This window comes from Dreissena polymorpha, chromosome 2, assembly GCF_020536995.1.
Source record: "Dreissena polymorpha isolate Duluth1 chromosome 2, UMN_Dpol_1.0, whole genome shotgun sequence".
In the NCBI taxonomy this organism is placed as follows: Eukaryota; Metazoa; Mollusca; class Bivalvia; order Myida; family Dreissenidae; genus Dreissena; species Dreissena polymorpha.
The window spans coordinates 150,521,874-150,547,507 of NC_068356.1; the positions used below are offsets into that span (position 1 = coordinate 150,521,874).

The 25,634-nt window shown below is 35.1% G+C and overlaps 1 protein-coding gene across 1 annotated transcript in view; it reads left to right on the top strand.

Moving 5' to 3' along the window:
* Positions 1-1,867: 1,867 nt before the first annotated feature.
* The window catches only part of LOC127869428 (coadhesin-like), a 30,699-nt gene continuing 6,932 nt past the window's right edge, over positions 1,868-25,634 (top strand). Inside the window, exons 1-6 of the mRNA XM_052412007.1 lie at positions 1,868-1,990; positions 7,301-7,407; positions 8,878-8,946; positions 17,229-17,370; positions 22,008-22,142; positions 23,813-23,983. Coding sequence (XP_052267967.1) covers positions 1,954-1,990; positions 7,301-7,407; positions 8,878-8,946; positions 17,229-17,370; positions 22,008-22,142; positions 23,813-23,983 — 661 coding nt within the window. The 5' untranslated portion in view covers positions 1,868-1,953. The remainder of the gene's footprint in view (positions 1,991-7,300; positions 7,408-8,877; positions 8,947-17,228; positions 17,371-22,007; positions 22,143-23,812; positions 23,984-25,634) is intronic.

Here is a 25,634-nt window from a genome sequence, read left to right on the forward strand (position 1 = left end):
CACGGGACGACACTCTACGCACATGTATTGATCACTTGGACGACACTCTACGCACATGTATTGATCACTTGGACGACACTCTACGCACATGTATTGATCACTTGGACGACACTCTACGCACATGAATTGATAACTTGGACGACACTCTACGAACATGTATTGATCATGAGGCGACACTCTACGCACATGTATGATCATAAGGCGACACTCTACAGACATGTATTAATCATACGACGACACTCTAGACACATGTATTGGTCATGGGACGAAACTCTACGCACATGTGTTGGTCATGGAACGACGCTTTACGCAATTGTTTTGATAATGGGACGACACTTTACGTACATGAATTGATCATGGGACGACACTCTTCGCACATGTATTGATCATGAGGCGACACTCTACGAACATGAATTGATCATAAGACGACACTCTAGGCACATGTATTGGTCATGGGACGACACTCTAGGCACATGTATTGGTCATGGGACGACACTCTACGCATATGTATTGATCATGAGACGAGACCTGCACACATGTATTGATCATGGGACGACATTCTACGCACATGTATTGATCACTTGGACGACACTATACGCACATGTATTGATCATGAGGCGACACTCTACGCACATGTATGATCATGAGGCGACACTCTACGGACATGTATTAATCATTAGACGACACTCTAAACACATGTATTGGTCATGGGACGACACTCTGCGCACTTGTATTGGTCATGGGACGACGCTCTACGCATATGTATTGATCATGGGACGACACTTTACGCACATGAATCATGGGACGACACTCTTTACTCACATATATTGATCATGAGGCGACACTCAACGAACATGAATTAATCATAAGACGACACTCTAGGCACATGTATTGGTCATGGGACGACACTCTAGGCACACATATTGGTCATAGGACGACACTCTGGACAACTGTATTGGTCATGGGACGACGCTCTACGCATATGTATTGATCATGGGACGACACTCTACGCGCGTGTATTGATCATGAGGCGACACTCTACGGACATGCATTGATCATAAGACGACACTCTATGCACATATATTGGTTATAGGACAACACTCTGGGCACATGTATTGGTCACGGGACGACGCTCTACGCATATGTATTGATAATTGGACGACACTGTACGCACATGTATTGATCATGGGACGACACTCTACGCACATGTATTGATTACATGGACGACACTCTACGCACATGTATTGATCATGAGGCGACACTCTACGGGCATGCATTGATCATTAGACGACACTCTAGGCACATATATTGTTCATAGGCCGACACTCTGGGTACATGTATTTGTCATGGGACGACGCTCTACGCATATGTATTGATAATTGGACGACACTTTACGCACATGTATTGATTATTGGATGACACTCTACGCAAATGTATTAATCACAGGATGACACTCTACGCATATGTTTTGAACATGGGAAGACAAAATGCACACATGTATTGGTCATGGGAAGACGCTCTACGCATATGTATTGATCACTTGGACGTCACTGTACGCACATGTATTGATCATGAGGCGACACTCTACGGACATGAATTGTCAATTCACAACCTTTGAACTCATTAACAAAGTAACGACCAACATAAGAAATCATCTAGTACGTCTTAACTATAATAAATATCTTCATCCATATCTAAATTTAGTTTAAACCAAAACGTACGCTTCCCTTTTTTCACACAACTCTCTTGTATCACTGTATACAATGTGTTTAATCTTCTTGTACAGACGGTATGGGAACTACAGTTTAACTAAATTTTATAACGTATTTCTAAAATTATTTATGGACGTACAGATAAGGAGATGTGTTATCTCTCGAGTTTTTAAGTCCAGGAGCAATGAATTCGTTCAAAACTAGCCCCGAACGATACGTGTTCATAGTATAAACGGATGTAATGTGTTTCAAAATGGGACATGTGTGTTTGTTCGCAGGTAAACTATACACAGTGTTCATCATAATGTTGTTTCAATCGAAGTCTTGTGTAAATCGAACACGACAATATGTAAACAAAACTATATGTGTATCTGAAGTGCTTTAAATTAGTTGTGTATCGCCAGTTACTTGTACGTTCTACTATATTAGTTGTGTATCGCAAGTTACTTGTACGTTCTACTATATTAGTTGTGTATCGCCAGTTACTTGTACGTTCTACTATATGGTGTTTTTATTTTTAGTAGTGGGGACGTAAGAAGTTGTGAGAACAGCAGTTTAATTTAAAAAAAAAAAGGTTTTATATCGTATGACCAGGTGACCGCATTACCAAATGTGTTAGAAAACTTGCCACATTTTTAACGTAAATGTAGGAAAAGTGAAACTCCATAAGCATTATCGGGCGAAAGAAAGTTGGGTTTATATCTGCTGGGCCTTTACTTAAGGCGAGTAACAAAACAGTGCACAAAACAAGGCATAATGTACATGAATTATTAAATTAGAATACGCGATCTAATGTGTTACAAAATACATGACTTAAATTAAAAAATATATCAAATTTAGATGGACAGAACTTCTATAAGAATGTGTAACCAAACTAGCGGTGTTATCTTAATTCAATCTCAAATGTCTATTGAAAACGTGAAAAACTTCTTTTAGAATACGTTACCGAACGTATATGTTAATACATTACCGAACTCCTATGTGCAAACGTGAGCATAAATCTACTTGAAAATGCGACTTATCGTCAATGTGAGATCATGACCTATTAAATCTCTAAACATTACCACACGTCTATGTATATGCGTGAACAGACAGCATGGAAATGTCTTACCAAACTTTTACTTATACTAATGTATAACCATATATCAATTTAAATATTTTACACATTGTATAAGTAAATTTGTGACCGTACTTCTATGACAATACATGACCAGACTTCAATTTGAATATGTGACTATAATTCTGTTTAAATGCATGAGTTGCCCAACTTGTATGCTCACATGTGTCCATTCTTTTATCTGGACGAGCCAAAACATTTGATCAGTTTTCGTGTGAATACTCAACGTATTGACATGGAAAAAAACACGACCTTCCCTACGTATCAACGCATGACCTCCAGATACACTAACTTTTCACCATATTCCATGTTAACAGGAGGTGTCACAACTTTGAAATATGTCATCATATTGCAATCAACTTAAATTTCATTAATTGTTGACGTTATTTACATGATACGTCAATTAAATTTTTCGTCATGTAATCACACAATAATTAAATTACTTTAATTTAAAAAAAATAACAAAATTAATGTGATATGTACCAATAAAAAAAAAATCAATCCATTTTAATATATTTTCCACTATATTTTCACCAACGTTTTAATTAAAAGCAAGTAGCTATATTCAACGGACAAATAACTGGTTAGAAAATTATTATTGTTCACAGTTCACGTTTGCGTTAATAAATAGATAATATTTCGGGCAAAAAATGTCATTTATTTCCATTACATCGCCAAATCATTAGGGTATGTCTGTCGGATTAACATTTTCGTCGGTGTGTTTTTTCCCGCTAACTTTTTTTTACGATCCCCCACATTAACAAAACTATGCAATGAAATTCAAAAATCTTCCCAATTATTTGTACCATTATTTTTCTTATTGTCTTTTGTATGTTTAAAGTTTATTTAGTAAATTTAATCGAATATAGCGAAAAGGTCGCATACTTTGATTACGATAAGAAAATAAGAAAAATTAGTGTCGGCACAAAAAACCAGGGTCAATCGGGTTAGTGGAAACAAAGGTTTTTATACATCTGTAACATGGTTAATCATATCTCTTGTATTTAGTTGATAATATTTTATTTAGTTGAAATGCTTTATTATAAATCACATTTATATTTCACGATAATAATAATTTATATCGGCATTTCTATAATTTTTTAGCATTGTTTCAAATACATAAACTGTAATAATGTATTATTGTATTATTAAATATAGAACCCCCTAGTTGTATTGTGACTAGTAGGACGACCTAACCAAATTGCTTCGCGAGGAAATTCGATTGATCCCAATGAGTAACCTAACATCCTTAAAATAACGTTAATGCAGTGCCATGACGTGTTTCTTACGGTAGAAATGATGAATCGAATACAAAAATAAAATTGCAGTGTTGAGACCAACAGCTTTGTCACTTTTATCACAAAGTACTGTTGAGAGCAACATAGGACCCTGGTATAATAACAATGCTTTTACATTCCGAGGCTTGACCGGTCTTTGTTCAAACTTAAAGGGTTCAAGAACTTTTGATTTATATGATTTATTCAAAATGGCAATCATCACAGCTTAACATTAAGGGAATATATGTAATACTAAAGAGGACAGACATATCATCAGCAAATTGTATCCGACTTTATTTATTTATGTATGTATTTATTTATGTATTTGCATTGTATGTAAATTAGTTACTGTTCCAAAAAAAGGTTAAGTAAACATAGTAAGTTTATACGTGTAATACAAAGTTAGCATTGTACAGCATATGTATATATAAATCCTAAGCACGGATACACAGTGAGTACTAGGCATCAATATTGTTTATAAAACACAAAGAGTGTGACAACAGTGTGCAAAAGAACACTTTCATGTAGATTAGTTGAGTGGAATAATATGTTATGAGTACACATTGAACATGGACCCTCATTTTCAGCATGACCATCTTAGTAGACATAATAACACGTCATTACTTGCTGCCGAATGATACCCTGATTATTATTTTAATTTGACATGAATCATCAGATTTGCTGTACAGAGAAAGTAGTTTACACAGAGAGGAGGCTAGATCAGTGTTACGCTAGTGTGATGACAATGGTCTAAAAGTATGGTGGTGGTCTAGCATCGGAAAGTCCGTGGTTCGATTCCGCTCAGAACACTGGATGTTTTCAAACAATATATCCCACGCTTTGTCCTCTCCATCCAGGTTCATAAATGGGTGCCTGTGTAGAATATAAGCCAATGTGCTATGGCTGATACTGAGCAGAATGTAAACGGATGATCAGGGGGTAAATTTTTAAGTCGGCTGATGATGTCATCATCTTATAAATATCAAACTATTAACAGATCCTAAACGTTTGTCTTTTCAACCTTTCTCCAAGTGCTCCCAAAATTAATGTGTCGGGTGACGCAATTCCTAAGCAACCTCTTTGTACATCAATTGTCAGGTTTTGTAACACGAAGTTAATCATAATACGTCATATGTAAATAAATACTTTTATCGCAAAACATTTAATGTTTTCTGAAATGATTGCCGGGAAAAGTTCAGCACGATAAAATGATGCTAAATACTTTGGTCGATTTGTTTTATGAAAAAAAGATGGTCTGCGTAGGCGAAAGTTAGTTTATTGTGAATACGTTTAAACGGAGTGGCACATAAATCGTTGTCGCCCTAGCTTGTAAATAAACAGGAAATCACAAATGGTATCTCTGTTTTTTGCACCAGTAGAACGAGGTTCGGCTTTAAGAAAGAGTTTAAATTATGAACCGGTTTCTGGACATGGCTATTTAATTCGTTTTTTAGGATAAAAGCAATTCACAAAAAGGACACTTGCTCACTTGAAACATGCTCTTTAGACCAATGTGTGCATGGATTCGATAACTTTGGGCTTCAGAAAGATGCAAAGTTTTCCCGCCCATTTATTATTTGCCGTTAGTTCAATTATTGAGATACCAATACATGCTGACTCAACTTAGTGGAATGTAAAAAAGGTCAGACGGAATGTACCATAGAAAAATTACAGAAAATGTGTCGTTATTAATTGACACTAACCTAAAGGAACATGGGATTATGCAGCAAGACATTCGAAGTACTCTTACAAGTCTACAAATAAACTCTTATATGTTCAAAAAACAAGGTGTCGATACTCAAAAGTCTAATGACTACTCGAATCGATTAAGATCAGTGCAGTTCTTTCGGAAAAGTATACAATGTAATAACATGCAATCCAGATATAAAAAAAAATCATTAAATACAGAGTAATAATGATCATAGAGATGTCAACTACATTAATTTTAAACAAGATATAGTAAACCAGACACATTTTTAAATACGCTTGTCGTCAGATACGATGCTCCTATTGCGGGCAAATGCTCATTTGGAGATGCGAAATCCGTGAAAACTGTTATTAACTGAGTGTGGGGCCAGAAATCCAGTTAGTTAATACTACAGGTCACACCAACATCAGTGTAACAGTCCCTCGAAAAAACTTAATATTTTTACAAATTAACCGGCTTTGAATATTTACCAGAGGTTCACTACATGTGGCCAACATGACAATCATGAACATTGTACACTGTATCGTTATCATCACCAGCACTTAGAGACTTAACTTTATTGTTGGACTCACTTTAATAGAATCCATGTAGTATACCTCAGGTAAATATTCAAAGCCGGTTAATTTGTAAAAATATTATGGACAGTCAAGTGTAGAAAGATGATTAGTTGGAAAAGGGATCAATGCATAAGACAGCCTTGCAGTACGTTTGTTGTAATAACAAAATTTGATACAGAGATACTATTTGTGACATATCATCATGTAACTTGATACATTCATATGTAACAAGTACATAAAAGACGCAATATTTTGATTGGCAATTGTTATTTAATGACGAGGTTCTGAAGTCAGATATGGTGTAAACGTATGGTGACAGGGCGTAACTCTTACAAGGTGAGTCTTGCCCTGTGAAAAGGGGTTTAATGCATGTGCGTAAAGTGTCGTCCCAGATTAGCCTGGACAGTCCGCACAGGCCAATCATCGACTATTCTTTCCGCCAAAACTTGATTTTTGCTATGGAGAGACTTTCTTTAAACGAAAAATATCATAAAAGCGGTAAGTGTCGTCCCTGCTTGTGCGGACTGCATAGACTAATCTAATCTGGGACGGCACTTTACGCACATGTATTAAACCCCCTTTTCATAGAGCCCGGCTCATTTGTATTATTGTGTTCTTGTTGGACTTTATCTTATACAATTAGTATTGCACTTCAAAAGTGCAGAGCACTCTAAGAAATAGTCATATAGATACTGAGGTCAGTACTAAGAACGGATTTCAATTCAGTGACTATGTATGCTTTCTGAATTGATACAGGTTGTCTTACAGGTTGTTTAAGAGTGTTTCCCAACAACTGTTTCTTTTTAGTACAACCTTCTTTTAGGCAAACATAGGGCCCGGGTATCAGAACGTCTCATAATGTCATATGCATGTACACAAAGCCAACTGGCCATATGAAAATAGTCCCTTGGAATTACGTTTCATTTCAGGGTTCTTAAGTCTGCTTCATACCACAGTAGCACTCGAGTGTTTCACGTGTAGCAACGTCACCACTCTCTCTGAGTGCCACACGACCGTTTTCTGTGGAATCGAAGAGGTATAGATGATATTTTATGTTTCCATGGTAATACTGAAAAATATTGACTAAGTACAGGGAGAACAATCATATTTTCATGAGCGATTGCCTGAGTTAAATGTGTTAATGGGGGGATTTTAAGGCTTAAGTTTTTTTTCTTTAATGTAATATATTTGAAAACAACATCGATTGGTGAATATAATACAATTCCTGGCTTGTAACTAAACATCTTACATTAATAGCTTTTGATTTATTTTGTTCTTTCTATGAATTTCTATAATGAACCTGAAATGACGCACACTTAAACTGAATTTATATTTATTTTTAATAAAAGAAATCCTACTCAGGCAACTGAGAAAATGAATGGAAGTGCATTGAAAGCTTTCGGGTGAGAATGACTTTCGTTTCCGAAAAGAGAAACCGTGCTTTGTATCGTAAGGGATTGTGCTGTCCCGACTTAATAATAATATCTTATTACTAGTGCCGCTTTCAGCCAAACGTTCATTTGAAAAGGATGGCAGTGTACGCATAAACAAATGACTGTATTCACTAGCGCATGTACTTAATGATGCACCATGTTATATATAACTGCCTTTTGTTATTTCTTTATGTTGTTCGTGTTCATGGGCTCTATTAAAATTCATCATTCAGAGTTTGCTCTACAGTTCAGGCGACGTTTTCAGATTGTTCTTGAAGTTTAGAATAAAGCGTTGTAAGGTCTGCAGCAAACAGCCATTTTCAGATGCACGTAATAATAATAATGAAATCGCCTCTGGCAGTTAAATACTTTTTGTGAAGTGCTTCCAGTAAATGCATCATTATTTACATGGATTTAGGAGACTTCAGAAATGTTCGCAAACTTAAGAAACGTAGATAAATTGATAAATGTAACGAAATTTACAAAGACCGTGTTACGCTACATCACTTCGTGTTGTTAAAACTAGATTTTCGGAAATCATCACTAATTGCCTTCAGTTTAATTGTTATCTAAAAAAACTATATAAATTATGAATAACACTTATATTCATTGGCAGCAACGCTCCGCTTTTTTCATATTAATTCTATACAACAGAGCGTTACATTTCTTGTAAAGTTCCTGTAAGATTTTCTATTATTTGCGTTGCTATAACGTTTCGGCCCCCTTCACTCAATATTTTTGTTTTTTATAAAAAAAAATTGTTTGATAGCGTTACTAAGTAAATATGCATTTTGGCACAACTGAAATGTTGCTATGCAGTCCTTTACTAGATTTGTTTGTGTATATATTTTTTTTTAAAAGAAAGTTTGATATGTTTTAAATCATCTTGTTTAAGATTCCCAAATATAATCGATACAGTAAAATGTAAACAGCTTGTACTCACGAATCATCTTTGTATATGTTTTTGTGGTTAAAGAAAGTCTCTGTACACGTTTTAAAATGGGATTTTTGTATGGCTGTCGTTTCATCACAATATCCTCACTTTTCTCACCCATGTCGTTATTATATTACAGAAATGTTTCACTAATCTACAAGATAATCCGGGTAATTCTGTGTTCAGTCTCGGGTGCCGCCCAGAATCTGTAAGTTCAGCTTTCATCTCCTTATAATAAAGTCGCAAGTGAATAGTACATTATGAATCATTGTAGGTAAATATTTGTCTGAAGACGGTTATAAAGAACAATACATCAAAACTATTACACAACTTTCAATGACTGCTGTGTTCTTATATTATATAAGGCATTCGATTTGAAAAAACGGTTTACACGGCTAGGCTTAGCGAATAAGCAAAAGTTTACTTTTTTTATAATTCTACAAACATGTATATTTTACTTAAAATTGTCCTTATCCTTTCTTAGCGAAAGATTGTAAAAGCCGAACAAAAGCTATATAGCTTAATTCAACTTTCATCAACATCAACATCAGTACACGCTAAAAGAGATAAAATATTGATGTGTTTATATAAAAAATTTAGTTTCATGCAAAAACATACATGGCTGTCGAATTTTTACTTTCTGTTTATAAAAATATCTTACAATATTTATAATTTGGTATCAAGTGAATAGTTAATTATAAATCATTGTATATCTAGTGTATACAAAACAGGGTTCAGTGTTTTAATTGGTTATGAAGACCAATAAGTCGAAACTCTAACAAAGCTTTCAGTAATTTCAATATTGTTACATTTTTATTATACCTACGATTATTTGTTCCAACAACAAAAAAGAGAATATGAGGTAGGAGTGTAAGTATACTAGACTTCTTCCGACGATCTGAAATAAAAAAGATTTTCGGGCTTTTTATTAATTGCAAATTCACAAAGACACTTACTTGATATTCGTATCACATGTTGAATAATTTTTCAACTTTGTAAAACAAAACATTCGCTTTTAAATGCAGACAAAATAAACGCATCGACGTTACTGAATTTAACCTTGCGTAGTATATATATATATATATATATATATATATATATATATATATATATATATATATATATATATATATATATATATATATATATATATGTATCGCGCCATGAAAAAACCAGCACAAATGACAAAATTTTCGATTTTCACTTTTTTCACTTTCGGTATCTACGTTCTTTTCCGGTTTTATATATGTATAAAATGTCATACTGTGTCAACTATAACCTAAACTAATTTACATTTTCGTTAACCCATGTGACGCTTGAAAGAGCGTCATTACGTCGTAATTTTGACGCCGCGTCATATTTCATTTTATTTTCGAGTATTTTTAAGTTCCATGATGTTGTTGTTGATACCGATGACGTAAATATATTACTGTTTGGTTATGCCATATAATGTGTAAATATTAATGGATGTTTTTCTTCACGAAAATAAATACCGTAGTTTGTTTGATAATTTAAATGAAATCGGAATGTTTATATATTTTTGTTACATAAACATACGTACAGAATCCATAATACATTAACAATTGCTGGTTAAATAAACCCTTAGCACCGTTAGAACAGTACAAATGTCGCATTCTGTCTAACAAGCGATGCCTTTCTAACAAAAGAGGTCGCACATTATCACGCAAGTCGCGCCGTGCTGCAGACAATCCAGGAGCGAGCAGCTGCACTGGACGGTTAGTGTTTGATAAGAGGAAACCTGGGCTCTTCAATAAACACAAAGGGGTTTCTTCACCGTCGCTGCATGTCTTCGCCATGACAACGGGTGTTCTCGCCGGGGTACGACCAAAGTGTTCTAAGATGATCAAAATCCTGAAATATTTAAACACGTATTTATACACGTTAATCAAGTAATAATTTATATATATCAGTATATTTCAAGCAACAATGAAGTGGCGATTTAATAATAATTGTATTTTACAGCATGCACATACTAACACAAAAAAAATGTAGGAATTTCCACGATTCGAACCAATGCTTAGATTAATCAAAATAGTTTTAAGCCTACTGCTTTACCGACTGCGCTATACGCTCTGATTATAGTTATGATGTATTGTACTATCTAAATATTTCCATACGGTATGTTGCAAATATATCTAACTGAGTATTAATTTGCCCATTATTGCTACTTAAACTTAAGATTTGAATTACTATGGCTAGAAGTCATATGCTTTTTTTTATAAATATTATTGTTAACACACATTTAAGAAGCTTTAAATATGAGATAAACTTACATACAATTTTCAAAGGACAACACATATAACACAATAAATAATGTTTTCAAAATATCGTAATAGATCTAGTCTAGTTATTCTTTGACATTATTCTACGACCAACCACAGTGTTTTTTTTCACTTATAGGGGAATGGCGGCGGGCCCGTCCAAAGTGGAAAAAATGCGTCGTTTTTTAGGAAAAGGGGAAAATTAAAAATTCACTCTTTTATATTAATGATATTTATTATATGAATACACATGTTTGAATGAAGATTATATTCACAGCAGAATGTCTCTGTCCTTTTTCTAAAATATATTAATGCTTTTTTTCAACATAAGTTTCAGACAGTTCAGCCTTCATGCACAGTCTCAGTTTTCTTAGCCATTTTGAGTTGAATTGATTTTTTTTTTATTAAATGGCTTATTTGAGCATTTTTTATCAATAAAATGGACCAAATTAGAATGTTTTTATCAACAATTATTGACACAATATAGATACATCAGGCCTTTTCCTGGCCATTTTGGGAGAAAAATGCAATTTATGTGAAAAGTCCACTGATTTGGAAAAAACTAATCTAATTTAATATAACACTTTATAATAATTAAAAATCATATAAATTATAGTTATATACTTTGATAGTTATTCATGAAATAAATTTGAGATATATTTGTCATAATTAAGAAACAGTTCTTTCTAAAAAAAAAAAAGAATAAAATAAAATTTTCTTCTGGTGGGGATTTTTTTTTTAATGGGGGAAAAATATATACACTTTTTTAGGGGAATGGGGCCGAATATCGACCCCAAAATTGCAATAAAAAACACTGAACCAAAGTTTCTTTCATTCACCGATCCAGCGCAAAACAATACGTGACGTGTTTGTACGTCAGGTTTAAATAAATAATGTGAAAAAAGTGTAGTCAGTGACGAGTGTGCGAATACATAATATTAATAAATCTATACAGTGTTAAGGCTCTTACCTCAAGGTCGGCATTCATTCCAAAGTTCTTAAGGTAGCGCACCTCTACTGATTTCTTTCTTTTTATTTCTTTTCTAACGTAATTTGATTTAATATAGCATATAAGCTATGTTTATTGTTAAATATGTTGAAAATTGCATGCACATCCTTCAATTTTTAAAATTACAACAATGTTATGGCTAAATTGGGTAATTTACTGCTGAAAATACGAATGATGCATGTTGCATTTTTATTTTTGTTTCAAAAAGTAAACGGTAAATCTGTTTATTTCTTGGTATTTTTGCTGTATATTGTGTTTCTATAAAAACAAAGTTTAAAATATAACTTAAATGATACTATTTTGAATTTTATGACACTTTGTTTTTAACCGACCCAATTTTTACTTGGCTGAAATCACTTACATTTCATGGCGCTATTCCATAGATAAAAATTTGTAAAAAATAAATGTCTGTAAAAGAATACTTATTTCAACTTGTTTAAACTTTAAACACCTTTACTGCATCTGTACACACCAACTGCATGCCCATATTTGGAAATTTGAAATAATTATGGAACTTTTATATACTCCAGGGGTGAAAATAAACTGGACAAAAGCCGAGCGTGAAGGTGGTTTTGAAAAAAATCGGTATATTTTTTTAAAAAGCATGGAAAGCCTACCTACAAATGTGCATGTAGTTCAGTGAAAAGATGCTGATTAGGAAAATAATTAATTTAATTATATTTGGATATGTGCCCATTAGGGGTGCGCTACCTTAACTTTCAAACGAAATCAAACACACGTGTACACAAATATATCACGCACAGATGCAAATCAATTTTTTGCAGAAAATTATGACGTAATGAAAATGACGATTTGTCAATGACGTCGTCGATGTCATTTGTGCTGGTTTTCTCATGGCGCGATTCATATATATATATATATATATATATATATATATATATATATATATATATATATATATATATATATATATATATATATATATATATATATATATATATATATATTTATTTATTTATATATATAATCTGATTTCGCTTCTTAAAATTGTCCTGAACATGTCCTTTCAAACGTTTGTAAAAAAACAAACACACTATATGCCTCTATGAAACTTTTATCAAATCTCAAGTGTGTGATACACTCAGGTCGCAAAAATAATATTTCGTTTAAATATAATTTCTTGTTTCACCCAAGCTTTGCTTACAAAATAAAAAAAATTCTTTCAAAAAGTGTACATGCAGGTTTTATTTTTCGCCGACTTTTGTATTATTGGTTGTTTAACTGAACCAATTGTGAATAAATCATAAAAACAATAGTGTTAATAAATCATGAATGGTAAACGAAGTCACCATTTGATGGCTCCAGCTTTTTCGACCATAATGTCTTATCTTTCTCTGAAATAAAAAACGACTTGTTTACCAGTTTGTCTCAGATCCTTATTTTAGCTTCTACGATGAGTTGTAAACCTGCACATGCACTTTCATCGTTCAACAGAGTAACCGAGTACATACTTCAGTTAAATACATTTAAACACGATTACTTCATCGAATTTATTTGATTAGAAGAATATTTAATTAATTTTCTATTTCAAAGTAGAAATTAACATGCTATCATGTTTTTCTGAAAACAATTTCCGCGTGTCGTAAAATTCCCCGTATTAAGGGCCTCACAACCTGTCTTCAAAGATGTAAAAAAGAATGTATTTTAATGCAAATAAAATGTTTTTGACACGGTGAAAATACAGAATGGTATTATCATAGAGTAATATTTCGTCTATGAATTTGTGATGAATTATGATGGCATTAATTCAATAATTTAACACGTATACACGCATGCCTCTGTGTGTGTGTTGCCTTTTTCAGTACAACATCCTTTTAATGTAAAATTTAAATAATTTTACAGACAATAGTTTTGTAGATATGTTTAAATCTAGATATCCAGTATTTAAAATGAAGGAACCGTATTGCATTGTCATTTAAAAAATGACCGGACACTTTACGTTTAAATGATTGCATGTAATTCATTGGCTACACCGTTTTAAGTGTTTGCAACTGTATTGCACAAACACCATTATTTGCACACCGTATATGGTAGAATATGGTAGAACCTAGGCAAAAGCGGTCAACTTGAAAAAAATTGTCATATAGTATATCCAATTGTAACACTGGACAGGTTCAGTTGTTTTTACCCTTAGTTTGCCAGGTTAGAAGTGTATGATCTTGTCGCCATAGTAAGACCCGTAAGACATTCTCTCCTCACTATTGACCAATTATTTGTTTAAGTTGTTAGTATGTATCAACTAAATTGACAGAAAATTGACGAACGATACTTGGAATAACAATATACAGCATTACTAATTTAACGGCTGCACACATGATATATGGCATAAACTTCAAGACTTTTAAAACGGTAAACATAAATCGAGAAAATGAAATCATTTACTGATAGGGAAAATCACAGTAATCAAAACACCTGAATTACCCAACCCTATAAACCCATTAACAGTTTAAGAAAGATCAGATTGAAATGAAATGAAAACACTAAAAAACTTTTCTGTTGAAAGTTTTATGGAATGACAAACCTGACAGGATTAAACGTGATCCAATTATACACAAATATAAAAATGGCGGTTTAAAAATGATTGCTATAGAAACTTTTGTGGATGGTCTCAAAGCAACTTTAAGTAAACGATTGTAAAGGTAAATGAGTCAGCATACAATAGCAACAAGTTCAACGATTACCGCCGTAATTTAAATCTCGTCAAAATTGCAAAGATGACAATCAAGACAAAAACAACAGACCAAAGTTTGAAATCAAAGAACAAATAACCTCCCAGTAAATTGATAAAGTATGAACGCACGCGTGAAACAAAACACAAATATTTGCATGTGATATCTAGTATAAAGTGTTGACAAAGTAACAATTGGGTAGATAATTAATTACGAAATCACATGGCCTACGTTTTGGACACTAAATTACAAATTTGTTCTGATATTGCAACTTTAATTTGAATTCGAAACGTCTAATTACTTTATAAAATCCTCAAATCGTATCGTGCACAGTAAAAGCAATGTTGCTTTGTTCATTAAATCGTATACACTTATTTTGATTTACCAACGACAACTGATATACTATTTTCCAATTTTACATCCGATTCCACGATCTAGTCATATCTAGATTTCTTTGATCGTGTATATGGTATATAACAAAACCCAAGTAGCAGTATCACCACCTGTGAAGCTAAAATTTAGAAAATATTTGTAAAAACAAGTATAAGAACATTAGCAAGTAATGACACCCATGACGTCTTTTGTATTTATCAATTAGTGCTTGTGAACAATATGCGTTTATCGTGTATGACCTGCTAAAAGCACATACGAGATCAACACGCTAAGACATCATCATCATATATCACAACCCATACTTTAACCATCTGTCAGTGAGAGCCACTGAAGCATTGCCTACCTTAAAAGTCGCGTTGTTATCACTTAGTGCTGTGTTTTCGTTTTGTAAACCACACTATCCTTTGAATTTCTTAGAGCGCTTCATGGGTCATCGGGGATGCTATTTGTTTACATCTTTGTCAGTTTGTTTATCGTTTTACAGTATGGCCAATGACATTTTATACAATTCCAGGTTCACCGGGGATGATGTTGTTGTTTGTCTATTTTTGTGTGTAACCTTATGGTCAAAAAACTAATATCTGACGTCAAACAGATTTTCAAACATGTCGGTGGTATTTATATTCTTGTATTCATTATTGTTTTCAGATTATGACAGCTCACTGAAGTGTTTATAAAGATGGTCGTTTGTAAGCGAATAAGCCGGATAAACTATTTTTGCTATACAAATTGATTTCCAGAAGGAGCGCGGATTAGTTTTAGCGATATTGTTTATGTTCAAATAGTCCCTTTTTAAAATTAGCGCGGGCTCTTCATTTCTTTTACCGGTATTATAGTTTTACCTCGAATGTCCTTAAAAATTTTTTCTATCGCAGACTTTAAAAAAATATTTATTTCATCATATTAACATTCTTTATTGAACCAATTTGCATTTTTTGTTGTGTCGTGCGAGAATCGGCACAGTTTATCGGCTGACCGAAAATGGGTTTTAAAACTTGTATTATGGCTATAAACTAACTCTGAGAATTCTTGAACTACGTCTTCGATTATCCGTGTGTTAAGTGAAGCGGTAATATAATTAAATAGTTCATTTTCGCGGAGAGCTCTAGTTTGTAAAAGGGGGATTTTATCAGTGTCAAAAAGTTGTTTGGTTTTCGTTTCTGTTTCTTAAGATTAATGCCTTACAGTTTTATCATGCGTTCTTATGTTAAACGAGAGGCGTGCATGATCCGAGTTTTAATCATCACTGACGCATGATCCGAGATTCGTTAAAATCGTGTACACAAAAATCCTGAATTAAATTATATGTTTAGTGTATTAAAAGAAGATAGTCAACGAAACTAACTCCCTTAATACAGCAAAAAAGTGTATAAACCCACGTTATCATCAGACCCCAATCTTTCGTTTCCAATTAAAAAGCCAGTGATTTGACAAAGTTGTAAAAGAATTGTACGAGCAGCATCAAACAACGTATCTGTACTGTTTCGTTGTAGATAATAATCATTTACTTTTTTTGGTTGACAGTTGTCTAAATACGTGTTAAAACTTATACAATCATATTCGTTAGAGGTTCTATAGTTTAAGTTTCTTGTAATGAATGATATTGCTAGATTATCACACTTTAACACATCAGATTCAATTTCCCTAAAAAAAGTCAAAGTCATCTACAAATGTCAAATAGCATCCTAATCGATATGCATGACCAATGTAAACGTCTATATTGTTTGCAAAAAAGATTTGTGTAGCTTTATCCATACAATACCATGTTTGTTTTTGCTAACAATGGTTAAATGATTTGTTAAACATGTTTTAAAATGAACAGATATTCCACCGCTAAATCGTACTGACTCTACGTTAAAGTTTCTGTCCATGTAAGTGTTCACTGCAATTTTGCACATTCACTTGTCCATCGTCTGCGTCGTCTAAAAATGTAATTTGTGCACTATTAATTGCGACGAAAGAAGCACCGCTTGATCGTAAAGAATGCAACCAAACTTCTGCCCCATTTGAAACATGTGACTAAATAGCGTTAAAAATACCCCGCTTAAATTTATTTATGACATCTATGTGTTAAAATATCTGACTTTTAACATTCTGGTACGGTCTATATCTTCAGCAATGCGTTCAGCCATCTGCCGGCATCATAGGCCGCGAGGTGTCGAGCTCGAGTCTGAACTTTGCGGATCCGGCTGTAGATTGCGACCAATGCTGCTCCGTGAATTATTGCAACAAGCAATTATGTAGCAGAGCACACAGCAGTGAGTTATGTCCTTAGGTGATAAGGCCTTATGTTGCTTTTACTTTATATCATATTTTGGGAGAAAGAAATAAGGCCAGATAAATGACTTAAATACTAAAGTTATAGAATATTTGAATACGTTTACAAAACATTTATACGCCTCTCCCATTTTTGCATTTTTATCCTTATATTTCTGTCCGTCCGTCAAGCGCCGCCATTTAATAACAGAATTATAATACACGTAGTTTCCAAATACAGTGTATCACCAAATACGTTACAAACGAAATGTAACCGATATTTTAATTTGGGGTGATAGTTTGCTTGGTTTGCACTTAAATTATCACAAACCAACACTAATTACTGCATTGTGTTTTTGGCCTGGGGCGTAGCCCTAAGGCCATAGCAATGATACAAATTTCTGAGTCAGTCAGAATTGGCTGGCTGCCAAAACCCACGAATGAATGAATTCCCCAAAGTCCGATTTACCACTTGGCGGTAATTCATGCGCAATCAAAGAAGTTCTTTGCAGATCTCAATAACCCGCCTTGTAAATACAGAACATCACTATATAACATGACAGTGTCATAAAACGTGTAAAAATATTATTGAAACAAAATTGCTAAGCATTAGTTACGCTTTTATTATAGTTTGCATATTCATGCGAGAATAAGTTCCTCACTTGACGGTCTAGGCCGAAAAGATACGAGTGTCTACGGATACAGTAAGAAGAATTTTTTTTTAATAAATTTTTGAAGGCATTACATTAGGTATTTATAAACATATTTTAAGATATGGTCATTTTATTTTGCGTTAAAGAAAAAAGAAAATGAAAAAAAAAAACAAATATTCATGATCATTCTCGGAAATATACGAATTTACCGGATATGATATTTCACTGCGCAGATCGAGCGCGCAAATCGAGCGCGAAAAGGTTTACGTGAGACAACGTACACAATCTGTACACCGTTCTTTATCATGGTAAAGGCCCAGTCTCACTATAATGCCGGCGGAGCCCTTTTGCGTGATCCGGGATCTACCGAGATGAACCGAGTCTCTACCGGGATGAACCGGGGCTCCATCGGGGACGACCGGGATGAACCGGGGAAAACCGGGGCTCCACCGAGAAAGTATTAAAATGTTTAATACCTCCGGGATGAACCGGGAGTCACCGGGAAGGACCGGCAACGACCGGCGCGGCACCGGGAACAACCGGGACGGCACCGTAGCTCCACCGGGACCCATACAGACACCGGCAGAGCTACGGCAACGCCCTGGTGAATGCCGTTTGAGTCCCGGTACAGCTACGGTGTATACGACAGCAGGCGCTCTGCCAGAACGCCACCGGCATTCAACGGGGCTCGGCCGGGGCATTACCGGCGACGACCGGGGTAAAACCGGGGCGTTGCCGTAGCTCTGCCGGGGTCTGATGCCGGTTTAGACACGGTGAGAGCCGGCGGTGTTACGGTATACCGGGGCTCTGCCGGCTTTCACTGGGGCTCAACCGGCGCACTACCTGTGACAACCGGGGCTATGCCGGAACGCTGCCGGCTTTCACCGGGTCACTACCGGCGACAACCGGGGCTCTTTTGGGGCTTCACCGGGATAAACCGTAGCCAGTCCGGGTTGACCGGGACTCTGCCGGGCTGTTGACCGGCTTCAAACGGGGCGGCACCGGGAAATAGTGTGACCGCGTTAAAAAAAAATCTACGAATCCTCCCGGTCCTCGCCGGTCGACCGTTAGATGGACCGGGGCTCTACCGGCAAAAGTGAGACTTGGGCGCAAGTGGATTTTCTTTTGTATAAAAATTACAAAGGAAGTATATGTGTTTTTCTGATCTGTTAATTATGTTATAGAAAGCTTTTTTAGGCTATTGAAAGTGATTTATTTGACGCCAACAATAACAGTTTTTTTGCGGCCATGTTGTTGTTGTTGTAAATCTTCAACGCCTATGTAGACGAACCTCTACCAGATCTGTTCAGTTGAACAAAAGGTTATCGTTCCCTGAACCAGTATCGTGTTGTCCTCAACCGTCTATGTACACTGTAGTATATACACAACTATTGTCTTGTCTTACAGTTTATGAGCTTCTGCACTCAAGCGGTAGGGTCAATCCGTATAAATTCGGACAAAGGGATAAATTCGGACAAAACATCGTAAATGCATTTTACGTCACACTAAACCAAGCCCCAGGCCTTCAGCGCCTACAGCGCTTTGAATTTATTCGGAAATGATCATAATACGACCTCATCCTTTAATACATTATGATGGGGACACATAGTGTAACAACCGCCCATGAGTATACACGTATGGTCCTGGGTACACGGTCAATTTTAATGTGTAGCCAACGTCATGTCCGAAGCATTATTGTCTCTAGCATTAAGCGAATTTCAAATAAAAGAGAAAACAGCACTGGTATTGCTCTAGATAGATATAGTTTAGATCTATAAGGGCATGACGTACATCAAACCATTTTTTTCTGACTGTGTGCTCATATTTTGGATTGACATATTTTGAAAAGTTTATATCGATTGTGCTAGAAATTTAAAGGGGCTCATTGTGTTTGTATAGTCATTGATAAAGCATGCGATTTTTACATGGAGGGAAATGTATCGGCTTGATTGTTTGTTTTAAGCGCGTGCTTGAAAATGTGTTGGTATCGCCTAAAATTATTACGGAATCCCCCTTTTTTCTGTTGTGTATGTTAATTTGCGCGCGCCGTGTAAGAATATATTTGAATATACAGTTTGTATATGATATTTATAATTTAAACTATAGTTTGCAAAGTGTAAGCGATTATGTTGATATTTTGTGATGCTATGATACTATTTTCCTGCAGTTTTTGCGGCTGAAGTTTCCCATAGTGTATGTTAGAACATGAATTGTCTCCTTTGACGATGTCGATAACTGGCTAAACAAATTATTGGGTGTTTGTAAAACGTGAGTGATTCTTATAAATATGTAAATTGTCTGGTCCGTATTAGCCTTTATCATCCGTTCAGTGAATAGGTTCATATTAAGAGTTACGCACTGTTACCAGCTAGAAGACGGAATCGCTGACAGTAGCTTGATTTTACCTGACCTAGTAATAGCCTCATACTCTGAAAGACTACCTTAGCTAATAACCAAGTGACTAGGAGATAGAAAAGTGCACTATTTAAACTATGCATGAATGTACTCTTTCGCGACAAGTTTGTATCATAATTGTTTTATTGTCTGTTTTGCTATGCAGGCACCGTAAAGATCAAGGCTACCGTTACTAAATGAGAAAGTATAACATAATAACGAATCGACAATCGCAACTCGACATAGCCACACACATGTATCATAAATCATTTAATATATGCATACATCAAACCTGACGAGAGGTCAGTTTGGGACTAAAGGGTCACTCCGTTAACGTGTTCGTATCTCACGACAACGGAAGTTTTTGCATAACCTTTTTGATAATAAGAACTCTTCGTGCTTATTTTCTTATAGAGTCGATAAGAATGGACTCGTTCAATGTATTTGGTGACACATGTTCGTGCATGACTGTCTAAGCTTTATTATACGAGTATAGTATATACCACATGGTTGATTCCTTAAGGGTTTGGTGATTTAAGTGTCTCTAAAACCCGAAGAGCTATTCCATCAGAAATGTTACCTCCTTAAAGGGCTGGGTGACGCTCGAAAGCCTTGGGCGGAAAATCTCCTACGAGAAGGAAAACTCGGAAAATAAACCACCGCTGAAGACGGATGCACTGGCCCAAACTGGGCATAACGGCTTTGCAAAGCCGTCCACTCCAATTATTGCCATACGGGCTGAGGGGACCATTGTGCAAGGGAAGATCTACGGCAGTCAGAAATACCTGCAGCACACGGCTGTCTTTGTGCAGGGAGCCGTCGTGTCCATCTCAGGGCTGTCTTTGTGCAGGGAGCCGTCGTGTCCATCTCAGTGATGGAAAAGAAGAAGACAATTATAGCATAAAAACAACTTCATATTGTGTACAAGGACGTTCATTGAGCAGTTAAATTGTAAGTCATTTCGGAGTTATTACTTGCAGCTACGGGTCCTCTCGTAAGTCGTCCGTCCAGACAGTATGCCTTGTACAATGTGAAATGAAATATTAAATGTATCAAAGTTTTAAATAGCGACTTAAATAAAATGAGTGAATGCTTCCCTGTGTTGCGTGTGTTTCGTACAATTAATTACCCTACATGGATGTATTACTTATACATGCTTGAGTGTGTTAACAGGTAATACCAAACATCGAACGCTTTTTGGTATTCGATAACCATGGTCGGTTGACATTTAAATGCGTTTCTATGATAAACATGGTGTTAAACACCATAGTGCGTTTCGATTCGGAGTTTAGAGTTGAACACCGAGTTTAGGTTGTTATTAATGTGGGTTGCAAAACAGCAGTGCGTACTGATTTAATTCAAACCCGAATTTCAATAGCGTGTTAGGTTACTTTAGGAGGATGTAGTTTCCCGCTGGAACTCAACATAAACGAAAGTGCGTTCCTTTGGTAGCGTTTCGGTGCTTTCCTCACCTTCAAACGACTCAGTTTTCCGCTGCAACTCCCTCTTCCTATTTATCCACGTTATAATTTCAGCCGGTTCCGGTACGGATTGGGACTCCCGCTTCCTAGTTATCCACGTTATAATTTCAGCCGGTTCCGGTACAGATGCATGCCAGGACAGTCCGGGGTTTAACTGCGAGCTCGTCAGCGCCACGTTCAACATCTGTACGGACATCCACCACGCCAAGTCCGTATGCCGGAAGTGGTGCGGACTGTGCGACCTAGGTAGGAGCGGTTTTTTAACGTTGTTGATTGTTCGACGTATATATTATCCATTTATCAAAATGTCATAACTATGTAGCTATTCATCGTATATACAATTTACGTGTGCAATAGCATAAATCTATTGTCATGTTTGTTCACAATTTTTACGTACGTGCTTTTTGCATAAAACATATTATAATGTTTTCTATAACACTACACAGGCTTAACAGGACATTTTCAGATATTTTGGCATGAATTGAAGCTTCTCATTACATGTTCTAAATTGATTGATGTAAGCATTTGAACCAAAAAGCAAAGTAAAACAAGAATAAACTTTAAAAAAAATAGACGAAAATGGCATATAGCAATGTGTACGGAATTCACAATGAGATATTTAAGTTCAGCTCCCGTAGAATGCAATTATGTTTTGACAGTCGCTGTTATGGACCAAACCCGAAGTAAATCGTTACGAGATTAGTAATATTGGATACTGATTCATTACTCCGAACAGAGCCTATAATAACATATATTGATGAAATAAATGAACAGGTAACACTTCCATGTATCATCGATAGATTTACTTGGCATACGATACTGCGTTTATCGGGTGATATTCTTTCAGTTATTAAATTGTTTAAGTGTGTGTATTAAAACGTGCACCTGTTTAAGTAGCATTTACTGCAGAAAAACGGAATTTAATTAATGTTTTTAATAAAAATTTAGTAATTCGATTTATCCATGATCGTGTCCATTTAATATAACAATTACATTAAGGCATACTTTCCGTCATGTTAATTTTGAAATATGAAAAAATTGTATGTTAAGCAACTGAAAAAACGAATTTACTAACGTATATTACTAAATACAGAGTAAAAGCCAACACCAGAAAAATATTAGAACTTCTTTTTTTCCTCTTGCCATCGCGCGTAAATTGGCGAGATAATATGCAATTGAATAAATATTGCTATAGTTCAATGTTGTTACATAAATCGTACACCATCAGTCTATGGACTTCATCTTGTTGAGTTTCATCTCTATAGTTCAATGTTGTTAAATAAAGCGTATATCGGCAGTCTGTGAACGTCATCTTGATGAGTTTCATCTCTTCATTCATTTCTACAAATATTAAGAATGGTTTCCTTAGCAGTATGTGTCATCAGGAAAATAGATTGAACGAATAATATGACACATGACAACAGTCGAAATAAATAAACCGCCTCTAAAACTAAATTAGTATTTAACACGCGTTATCAATATTAGTATGCATAAGGGCACAAGTATGGAAGAAAGATAAGTTCTATCTTGTATTTAAGATTGTATTCTTATTTTTTAAATCAGCATGCATACGTACATAAGTATTAAAGAAACATCGTTTTGTTCTCGTATTGTAGATAATTATTTTATTTGTATTTAGGCCGTGCTCTGTGAAATGGGGGTTTAATGCATGTGCGTAAAGTTTCGTCCCAGATTAGCCTGTGCAGTCCACACAGGCTAATCAGGGACGACACTTTCCGCCCAAATTGGATTTTGCTAAGAAGAGACTTTCTTTAAACAGAAAATATCATTTAAAGGGAAAGTGTCGTCCCTGATTAGCCTCTGCAAACCGCACAGGCTTATCTGGGACGACACATTACGCACATGCATTAAACCCCCATTTCACAGAGCACAGCCCATTTATATTCATTTCTTAGTGGACGGCGGTTGGAGCTCCTGGGGAGAGTGGTCGCTCTGTGAGCGTACGTGCGGGCGTAGTCAGCGCATCCGACTCAGGGAGTGCACCGACCCCGCCCCTGCCCACGGGGGCCTCGAGTGTCCAGGAAACAGGGCCGAGTTTGACAACTGTACCGGGGTGCCCTGTCCAAGTATGTGGTAGTTTAATCCTAGTAAATTCTAGCTTAAAGGTTAACAAGATGTGATATATCTAGATGTAAAATTTGGCAGGTAAAAATAAAAATTATCGATATTGTTCAATTATTTGCTGTAAAATGACGTCATTGTGTTAACGAATTAACGTCATTTTTCCATCGAAAGTCTTCAGTTAAACGCTTTTACAATTATATGATAATAGGTGCTACCTAATTTACGGGCAAAAGCTTATTTGATGTTTGTTAAAGATAACACGGGTAATATATGTCTGCACATTATCATGCAACAAAACATTCAATTTCTTTATAAAACAATATGTAATTTAGCAAAGCAATAAAATATAATTTGTTTTAATCTTAAACAAGTTTATGAAGCTATGCTTTATGTATAGTAACCCATTGTACTGTTTTCAAACTCTGAAACATGTATTTCATTTTTTTTTTACTTTTAAAAACAATGATAGAATTAAAAAAAAAAATCTCGCGAAACTGTGTTTTATTGATGTTTTCCATATGCAGGGATGCCATTTATGTTTTAGGGCGAGATTATTTCTAAAACGATTTTATTTAACTTAAGCATAAAAAGAAAGGTGCCGTACTTCATTATTTTGGTCCCATGTCTAAATCATCGACATCGAAACTGTATCCCCTGCATATGTAATTGAAAAACTGTTTGTACTTAATTAATGTTAATAAACATATAAATGCAACAATGCTTGCGGGAGTGTTTGCATCTATCTTGAAAGAAGTGCATAGACCTCATTCACTGCGCAAAATTACACAGACCAGAAATAGCTAATGTCATGAAATGTGGTTAACTTATCGTATTTTTCTGAATCCTCAGGAATTAACAGTTGGTAAAAACTATCGCTTATGGCATACACAGATTGAACATTACTAGGTTGGTGCTAAGGAGAAAATACCAGTGGCACAAATTTAGATTTATGATGAAGACCCACATCATAAGCTTAACACTAAATATATGAGTGTACCTGTCACTTTATGTGTGAGACAAAAAATAAACAACAACATACTTATTATCACGAATTTACTGTAATCAACAAGAATTGTTTTACCAGTAAATAATTTACCAAACTATATTTAAATAAAATATAATCAAATATTTTTCACCTGAATTTAATTTCATTATTTCGTTTATTTTCATTTCATTTAATTCATTTTCATGTTTTGAAAGTAAAGATATTCAGTCATTATGGAATGTGGCATTAAACATATAGACAGCAGCTGCGTATTGCATGTGAAAGAGGCAGTTTCCACATGAATATGATTATAAAATAACAACCCGATTATTAAACTGCATGTACATCCCAATTGATTAAAGTCAAGTTTTTGTATGTTCAAGCTATTAAACAAAATAACACATTCAGCATATTCATTTATACCCTTATCTTCTCGCCCTTGTCTCTGTGCACTCAACACATATAGCATTAGACACACTGTTATGAGTTTGCATATATTCGGATAAGTTCCTACCACGCGTTTGTTAGTTCAAAAACACGCTCAGTCATGGCACTAAATGTCAATTAGTTGACTTCATCAAAGATGTAGAACCAACAAAAATACTCCACTCATCCAGTACGCCTTCTATGAAGAAATAATAACAAGCAGTCATCAAACAAAATGAATA